Source organism: Magallana gigas, chromosome 9, assembly GCF_963853765.1.
Source record: "Magallana gigas chromosome 9, xbMagGiga1.1, whole genome shotgun sequence".
NCBI lineage: Eukaryota > Metazoa > Mollusca > Bivalvia > Ostreida > Ostreidae > Magallana > Magallana gigas.
The window spans coordinates 25,406,822-25,417,128 of NC_088861.1; the positions used below are offsets into that span (position 1 = coordinate 25,406,822).

The 10,307-nt window shown below is 33.4% G+C and overlaps 1 protein-coding gene across 1 annotated transcript; it reads right to left on the reverse strand.

Moving 5' to 3' along the window:
* Positions 1 to 6,354: 6,354 nt before the first annotated feature.
* Positions 6,355 to 9,359, reverse strand: LOC136271794 (tripartite motif-containing protein 3-like). Its single transcript, XM_066072318.1, has 2 exons — positions 9,294 to 9,359; positions 6,355 to 9,016 (listed from the first exon to the last, which is right to left on the reverse strand). The coding sequence occupies exon 2, from the start codon at positions 8,982 to 8,984 to the stop codon at positions 7,311 to 7,313; it is 1,674 nt and encodes a 557-aa protein (XP_065928390.1). The 5' UTR covers positions 8,985 to 9,016; positions 9,294 to 9,359; the 3' UTR covers positions 6,355 to 7,310.
* Between the last annotated feature and the right edge of the window lie 948 nt (positions 9,360 to 10,307).

The following is a 10,307-nucleotide window of genomic DNA, read 5'->3' on the forward strand; positions in this document are numbered from 1 at the left end:
ATTTTTTATGTGTAGTGTATCTGTTGATTAAATACATGAAACCATAACTTTTAGACCAATTTACGTATAGCCCCTGACGGCGTTCAAAGTTTTTAAAAAAGCATTATATAGGAGAATCTCTAAAAAAAAAAAGAACTTGTTGCAACAATTTATTCTGAATCCTTGAATTGCAATGCAACAATTTGCGATATTTTCACGCAAGCATTTCATATACTAGTAGTTGTAGAGTCAATTCTAAATTATTCAAACTGGAACGCCAAGAGGTGTTAAAGCCCCTGTTTATCTAAAAGATCCTCTCTTGAGTCCATAGTTTTATGAAGAAAAAAATTTAAATGACTGCGAACACATACTCGGGTGATTGATGTAGCCTATAGGCCCATTTTCTTACTTTTTACCGTGTCATTACGTTTTTAATAAATAATTGAAATTTAAAAAAAAAAAGCATAATAGCAGAAATACCGGTATATGTGGTCGGCAGGGTAAATAAAAATATATTTGTATAAAAGACTTATTAATATACCTTGATCTTTGAAAGTTTGGTTAAGTAATGACATTATATTGTTTTTAGGTTTTCAATCATACGAACTGAATGAATGAAATAAAGATGCATGTTTTCATAAATTCACTTATATTAAGTGAATCATGTTGTAAACATATCCAGTTGTTTTGCGTAACTTAATTAACTACTATAGTCTGTCCGAAGTTATTGCTTATATCTGTGAAAGAATTACAATTGAAATCGATAAAAGGGAAAATATCCAAGATATCCCCACTGACACATTATCATTTTTCACCCATAAATGTTCACAGGAACGAAAACATTTTCTTACGGAGATTTATAATGGGAAATGTTTATATCTTTTCACCATTCGGAACACTCTCGGAATACCTGGCACAATTTTCAACGTTATTATCCGGGCTATTTCATAGCTGATGCGATGCAAAATCCCAGTAGACTTTCTATTCTTGATTGTGTATTGAAACGTGAAGCGGTAGAGGGGGAATTAATCTGGACTTTTTTTCTCTTTTGATAATTGGACAGGCATAGCCTACATTCATGGATGTAAGCTATGCCTGTCCACTTCTCAAAAGAGAATAGACTTTTTTTCATATTATTGGATGAACGTAGTTTGGGCACAAAGGTATATATTATTATCGAAATATCCCCGAGCAGAAAAATTAGCTCAAAGACCATGCATATCAATGACGTGTGTAAATCATGGTTTTGAGATGATTTCGGTATAGGAAAATTTCACATGCAAATGAGTTAATGAATCATGATTCTGGTATGATCCATTAACGCTAACAACAGGTATTAAAATCCTGATTCTAGTATGATCTGTTAATTCAAGGCTTATAACATCTCATTAAAAAATAATGGTTTTACAATAATTTGGTACAGGAGAAATGCATATTCAAATAAGCTAATGATTAATGATTCTCGGATGTTCTGTTAAACTAAACAATAAGCAAGAAAAATGTCGTCCTGGTATGTTTAAGGACAATGTTACAATAATTTCTTACAGCAAAATACTGAACACTTAATTTATAGTTTGCAATATACATACATGTATATCTTTTTAATATTTGAAATACATTGTCAATTACAAATTATGAAAAATAATATGCATAACGTTATATGTCACAAAAACTATATCGTTAACCAATATAATCTGAATTAGAACAGTTTTAAGGATCAAAGTCTTGCATAATTTAAATAATAATTATAACGTTATTTTAAACTCTTCTAGCAATTATTACATGAATTGTACAAGTTAAAATATTACGTATGCATTTCACAACATACATGTAGCCACAGGTCTGTAGCTCCCGGTCTCATTTATTACCTGACCATAGGACTATAGTATATATAGGATCAGCCCTACAATAATCAACATGAATATTGATATACAATATAACAAATAACAATTTCGTTTGCACGCTCACATGTAATCGCTAAATAAATAAAACACACAGTCCCACAGCCTTTCACATTTGTAATAAAATTATTACGTTTATGTTATTGAACTTTATAAATTTAAAATGATATCAGTAACTATATACTCAGTTTCTCGTTATAATGGCTATAGGTCTAGAATTATATATAACATGTAATACCAATGTAATAATGTGCATATCTAAGGATATCGTACCGATTTATGGAATCGAGCTAAGTCTAATGTTAACTATATCTGGGAAATGTAGCTGCAACATATACCTGGAACAGTGCCGTTTTTCAATTAAAATGTACATGAAATATTAGAGGGTAGAATACAGCGTTACATGGAAACTTCAACATTATGTTTTCATTATTTATAAAGTAAAATTATCAGAATACTAAATTAATATATACGTATGGTAGAGTATAAAAATATTAATTCATTCAGAAGAGGAAATATTAGTAGAAGATAAAACTACTTAATGTGCGTTCTGATATATAAGTATTTAGGTAAGTGGCTAGAATATGCTCTGCCTACGCCCTAAGTCGAAACTGGTCTGGTCACTCTCAGAACCTGTTTTTTAGCTCACCTGAGCTGAAAGCTGATCACTTTTTGTCCGGCGTCCGTCTGTCTGTCTGTAAACTTTTTACATTTTTTACTTCTTCTACTGAACCACTAGGCGAATTTCAATCAAACTTGGCACAAAACATCATTGGATACAGGGAATTCAAGTTTGTTAAAATAAAGGGACACGCCCTATTTTAAGGGGAAATAATTAAGATATATTAAAAATTTGGTGATATTTTTCAAAAATCTTCTTACCAAAACCGTTTGGCCAGAAAAGCTGAAAAGCTGAAACTTGTTTGGAAGCATTCTCAGATAGTGTAGATTCAAGTTTGTTCAAATCATGGTCCCCAGGGGTAAGGTGGGACCACAGTGGGGGGTCGAAGTTTTACATAGTAGTATGAATAGATAATCTTTAAAAATCTTCTTCTCCAAAACCATTTGGCCAGAAAAGCTTAAACTTGTGTGGAAGCATCACCAGATTGTGTAGATTTAAGTTTGCTCAAATCATGGTCCCCAGGGGAAAGTTCGGGACACAATGGTGGGGGGGGGGTTCGAAGTTTAACATAGGAGTATGTAGTGTTAATCTTTAAAAATCTTCTTGCCAAAACCATTTGGCCAGAAAAGCTGAAACTTGTGTAGGAGCATCCTCAGATAGTGTAGATTCAAGTTTGTTTAAATCATGGTCCCTGGGGTTAAGAATTTGATTGGGCCACAATGGGGGGGGGGTCGAAGTTTTACATAGGAGTAAAAATCTTCTTCTCCAAAACCATTTGGCCAGAAAAGCTGAAATTTGTGCGGAAGCATCCTCATATGATCAGATGGTGTAGATTCAAATTTGTTCAAATCATGGCCCCCAGGGGTAAGGTGGGGCCACAATGGGGGGTCTTAACTTTACAGAGGAAAATATAGAGTTAAACTTTTAAAATTTACTTTTCAAAACAATTTGGCCAGAAAAGCTGAAACTAGTGTGGAAGCATCCTCAGAAAGTGTAGATTCAAATTTGTTCAAAACATGGTCCCTGGGGGTAAGGTGGGGCCACAATGGGGGATGGAAGTTTTACATAGGAGTATTAAGAGTTAATCTTTAAGAATCTTCTACTCAAAAACCATTTGGTCAGAAAAGCTGAAACTTGCATGGAAGCATCATCAAATAGTGCAGATTCAAGTTTGCTCAATTCATGGTCCCTGGGGTTAAGATGGGGCCACCATTGAAATATACAGAGACATTTTATTTCTAATCTTCTACATAATACACGACTGGCCATAAAAACTGTAACTTGTGTGATGTATCATCAGGTAGGGTATATTCAAGTTTGGTCAAATTATGATCCCCGGTGGTAGGGTAGGGGCACGATGGGGACCGGTAAAATCTTTACAATGGAATATATTGAGAAAAATCTTTTTCTAAAAAACCCCATTTTCATAGAAAAAGTGAAACGTTAGTGAAAGCAACCTTAGATAGTGTAGATTCAAATTTGTCAAAATCATATTTTTCAGGAGTAGGATGGAGCCACAAGGGGAGAGGTCCAATTTTACAAAGAGAAACATTTTAAATTCACCAAAACTCAAATGTTATCAAGCATTTTGACATATTTTTGATTCTTTAAAATTGTTTAGACTTTGGCCTCTGGACAATTCTTGGGCTTCACAAGTTTGATATAGGTTTAAATCCCATTTGATTTAGATCTTCTTGAGAGCTGAAATGCTAGATATATGATTTTTTAGAATACAGGATCTGTTGGACTACATTGTCCATATTTTTGGGGGGTATTTTACTCAGCTGATTTTATAATGTATAATGTTGCTCAGGTGAACAATGTGGCCCATGGGCCTCTTGTTATAAAATGCACGACCCGCCAAAGTGGCTAGGACAATCAAATACGTTAATATTTATAAAACTGTCTCGTCGGTCAGGTTGTTTGGTTATTAATAGTTACAAGCAATAGAAGAATATGAATATAGAATGAAATGATGATCTGATGAAAACAACATGAACATGAACACATATTTTATTTTACTTAATAACGCATATTGATCTTTTTATTTAATATACAAGCACACTCAAATAACAACACTACCACATTATCAATTAGTCTTTATAAAATATCACTTACTTCAAATGAATAAGAATATATTCCCCCAAATATACTTCCATAAATTCACTTTATAAATATGCCAAGATAGAGATAGATGTCCAACAATAACACATTTTCCCGATATGTACATCACGCTTAGGCTCCAAGATGAACATTCAAAATTTGAAACTCAACTTCCTGTTATGCAGTAATCTTAATTTTGTGGCCAGTTTATTTGGCAGTGACCAGTGACCCAGATTGGCAACTCAGCTGGGTATGACTATTACTGGACAAGTTAACAAATCATGTGTAACTCAGGTTGAAGTTAAAGACAAAGTTAAGAAACCATACCAAAATCACAAACTTTTAGCAGTTAAAGTTAACGAATCATTTCAAACTCATGCTCTGTTGCTTTCTAAGATAATAACACATATCAGCATCACAAAAAATAATAGCAGACTCAAAACCAAGAAAACAACCCACATCAGGATCATACTTCCTTATTTGTCACCTATGATTTGGGTATGATTCATTTAATGAATCATGTCTAATCATAGAGCAAAATCATGAATTTGTGAGTTTGATATTATCTTTAATATTTTGAAGAAAAGTTTTTGTTTGAGTCAGTATCAAATCTCGTGTTACAAGCTACATAAGAAATTATAATATTATTATAGTGGTTAACAAAGCAAATTTTCCCTTGTATTCTGTAGTTTACATTTGTGTAATACATTTAATATGGTTTATAATTATAAAACACATTTTGTCTGTACACATGTACATATAATATATAAACACAGTCTATTTTTATGTTTCAATACATAAGAAAATAAGTCTTTTCATTAGATTAAGTACATTAAATATGTAAATTAAATCACTCGTATGTTTACATTAAAAATAATTATGTAACAGTTTGTTGAGAGGTAATTAACAGATTTCAATTTTTGGGAGTTGATTTTAATCAACTCTCCTATGCAGTTAAAACCGAAAGTGAAACAGTGTTTGGACGTCAGCACAAATCATTGCTGCTGACAAGACTTAGTTCTTGAAAATAAGTGATGAATTCGATGTAATGTATGTTAAAGCATTGTTTTTCAAGGAAACTTATTTATAAATACCTTGAAAATAGTCCGATTTTAAATGTTACGAACAATTTAAATATTTTTTGTAGTCGTATTGTAATAGTATGAATATCATGGATATCATATTATTTAAGTATATAGATTATGTATATAGATTTTATAATAAAACCAACCAAATCTGACACACATTTTAAATACACACCACACACACTTAGATCTACCCTGTACCTTTACACACCTGTTTATATACCCCAGGGGCAGTGATTTGGTAAACATTGTGTGCATGAGTTTTATTGGTCAGATATTTGTTAGGGTTGTTGTGGTTGGTTTATTGTTCTGGTTATGATATTTTGCCGCCAAGTTTGGTCAATCTTTGTTTGGTCAGCCAGAGGGTTGCAGTTACATATATACATGTATGAACTAGCTGAATCAGACCTACATCATAAAGTTTGACAACAGACTATTTCTCTTTCTGGTAATTAACATATAAACTAATATCCCATGTATTAATATATTATTAACATGTACTTTTCTATAAATTAGCAAATAAGTAATTTCTTATGAAGCACTTTACCTAATTAGAATGAATGAGTGTCATGAAAGAGAATTATAGATTTATTTAGTAAATATTGATTATAAAGTCAATATTTCATTCTTATTCAAAGGAGTAACTGATTTTCTAATCAGTTTACAGAGTGTTTTTGTGATGATCAAATATTTGGTCTAATTGTTCAAAATGAGCAATGTAAATGTGTGTAATTCAATAGTATTTTTAGTATTCTGTTAATTGAATTACAGATATACATAACCATTATAAACTCATCATTAGATGAATAGAGGAAAGCTCATTCCCATAGAATGGTGAGTTAATTTCTAATAATGTGTCTCTTATATTTTTAATTGCAACCTATTTTATGATTATTATGGGAGAAGTGCATATTGTATATACATTGAAATTGTAAGAGTTACCTCCTTTTAATTGCTTTATGTAAATATATTATATGAATTATGATATCGCTATGATATTATGTGATAATTCAAATCTAGATGGAAATTAAGTAAATTATCATAGCATGAGGATTATTGTTTTATATTTGCAGGGCTCTCTATCATTTGATTAATTTCAACCACTGTGTCCACAATAAATATCCGAACCCTCAACAGGCGTTATTTTTATAAGTAAAACCTGTAACAGTATGTACATGTATTCCTACGCCAGAGTTCAATATAGTCTCGTTCAAACTCGACGCTCGGCTGTCTCCGTAAATCCTTGTCGGAGATTTACGGTGTCAGCCGAGCGTTTGGTTGAACGAGACTAGAGTTCAATATTGCTTGGATCCATACAATTTTTTGAGTATATTTCTATCACTGATACATAGTTTGATTGAATTAATTAATTTTATCTTTAAATATTATTTAACATTATTCATGTGGGGGTTTCTAGACATTCTTGTCGAAAAAGTCCAAGAATTCATTTTATAAGAATGTGCGTAATTCAAATTAGAAACTACATGTACTTGTCATGCAAAATAACATATCATTGATTTTAAAATAAATAAAATCGAAAAACTCAACTCCCGTCAGTTAAGTACTTTGATTTCATTCATTTGGTCACTTTGTTAACATGTTCTTTGTTATACATTTTGTTTACATGTAATACTGGATTTTCTTCACTTCACCTGTGAAGTATTCAGTCACAAAGAGGTTGTCTTTGGTGTCCACACATAAACCAAATGGATATTCTAAATGATAGTTGTCAATGTAGCGGAGGAACTGTCCGTCCTGATCCAGGATATGGATACAGTCGTTGTTACTGTCTGCTGTCAGAATCCGACTATGGCGGTCTGTAGTGATGCCGGTTGGTTTAAATTGTTTCTTGGTAGTAGAAGAAGGACCGGTGTATGTAAACCGGAGTTTCCCGGCCTGATTAACCCCCACTATTGCACCGGCTAAATCGTCAGCTACACAGATGTCTAGGTTCTTGTTCTCGCAGATGTATTTAGGGTAACGATCATCTGATGAATAAAGAGGTTGTCCTTTGTCATTGTATTGAATTGTTTGTTTCTCTGTGGAGCCAGAATAACGAACAACTTTTGCATGTTTCTCAGCATCAGTGATCATGACAACCAGGAGGTCATCAGAGGAGGTAACACAGACAAAGAGAGGTTTCCATCCCTGTAGTCTGATCAATGTCTGTATCTGTGTATTCTTCACTATGTTCACAGTTCTATCATGGTAATCAGTATAAACTAGTTCACCACTCTGTGTCACTGCTATGTCCTCTGGCATCTGCCTTGACTTAGTTTGGATTGACTTCACTAGTTTACTGTGGAGGTTGTAGAGTCTCACCATGTTGTCTCGACCACTCGTCCACAGTTCATCATCACTCAGACAGGACACACAGCGTAACCTATTAGATCTTCCATACTCTGTGTTTATATATGTGATGATCCGTGGTACACCAATGAGCGGTCTGTCCGGGGGAGTGGACTCAGCACCGGGAGATTCCAATGCATAGCCATGTTCTTCTGTTTTGATGGATAATGCTGAGAGGGAACCAATCTGCTGATTAATATGTTCTTTGTTAATCTTCCGAGGGGTGAATCTTGGTAAGGTAACTGTGAGTTTTGGGGGCAATCTTCTAAATTCTGCATTCCTGGATTGGTGAGCAAAGACAAGGCTGACATCATTGGAGTTCAGTAAGTTCTTCAGATCAGCAATGCTCTGTGTGATTTCAGAAATACTGCGTTTAATTTCATCTTCATGCTTATCTAAAACAACGAGGTGTTTGGAATCTATTTCAACCACATCAGATTTCAGTTTTCTGATAGCAATGTCTATTTCTCTGTGCAATTCTTCTCCATGTTTGTCAATAGCTTTTGTTAATTTCTTGGAGTTTTCCTTTAGATCAACTTTCTGAACTGGGGTGTTTGATGCAATTTCTTGGTATTTAGGATAAATGGTATTTTCTAATTCTTGCAAATCTCTTTGTAAAGCTTCTTTCTTGGTATCTAGCATTTTCAAAATGCCAACTTGTTCATGTCCTAGATGTTCTCGAGAAGAAACACATTCCACACAAATAGGAATGTTACAGTGTTCGCAGTAAAGTTCACATAATTGTGTGGAATGTTTTGAACATTTAGGATTAAGTCCCCGCTTTTTAAATGGCACCACTTTGTGATCTTTGGATTCATCGGAGATATGTTCCCCAACGCAGGCTTTACACAGATGTATGTGACAAATGTCACAGTACATAGGGGGACCCGGGGTCTCACAGAGATGACACCTTAACACATCCTGGGCCCAAGTGCGTGGGAGCATGGTCGGGCAGCTTGATGGATTTTAAGAGAATCCTGAAATAAATTTTTGAAAAATCAATTAGCTTGCTTGTTTTTCTCTTCTAATAATCATGCAAAACTTTTACCATTTTTGGGGTCGTAGTTTATGTTCTAATAAATGACCTACATTTTGAGAAGGGTTGTTTTAAAAATATTCTATTTGGATTCCTACTTGGTTAAATAAGTCTCTTTAATTTAACACGAACATGTAGTTATCAGTAAACAAAATCGACGGAAAAGAAAGTTGAGACTAAATAATATAATTACTAATTAACAAACTACAGGTACAAACCTCCACTCGGCAACATGACGAGACAGGTATTTTACTTCTTGATCTAGGTCAAATCTGTATTATCACGTGATGATTTTTTTTTATCCAAAAGTGGTGGATTTAAAGGGGTGGTATTATTTAAATCATAACGACTTAGCGTTGAATGATTTAAAGTAAATTGATTACATAAGTATACAACATATAAATTATGCAACATTTGACCAAAACATGTTTTACAATTTTGTTTGAAGGTTAAAGTTATAAAAAGTGGGATTTTATTTTTACTACGGGACCCTACAATGTATGGGGATTTGTATTCTCTTTTGAGAAGTGGACAGGCATAGCCTACATCCACTTCTCTCCGCAAGCCCTCATATTTTGATTCTGGTTTTGATGACCTAGATAAACAATGTGATACACAAAATTTAAACCCGGGATGTAGAAGTTGTGAAACTGATTTGACAGCGGGTTAGTGGTGATTTTTTTGTGATATATGGATGCAATAATGTTTAAAATGTAGAAATAGTAGGTCTATTACGAAACTTCAGGGAAACTGGAGTCGAAACATGGGTCGAAGAGTCAAAATATGAGGGCTTGCGAAGAGAAGTGGATGTAGGCTATGCCTGTCCACTTCTCAAAAGAGAATAGGGGATTTGTTGAAAAAGTGCTTAATTTTCACATTTTCTTCATATGTTTTGTATTTTTGTCCAGGGGATTTATTTTTCTTTCAATTATATGAAAGGTATTATAAAAGTTCACCAAACGTCGGTTTGGTCCTGGGAAACTGTCAAAGTTGAATTTTTCTCTAAAAGTTGGCATATTAAGGGGTTTCGGTCCACTCTGCTCCCCAATTTACAATACCCAATACATTATACATGTAGCGAAGATGTATAGTTATAATGACTTGTAAAATTATTTTTTTAACAAAATAACACTTTTAAAATTTTAATATGTTTTTCTTAATTAATGCTCTGTCAACAAATTAATGCATATTTTTTAAGTCCATCATCGCCTCGAATAAACAGATAAATGATT

Bases quoted from the DNA above. Each gene is read 5' to 3' on its own strand.
- LOC136271794 (XM_066072318.1), bottom strand. From the start codon at position 8,984: ATGCTCCCACGCACTTGGGCCCAGGATGTGTTAAGGTGTCATCTCTGT.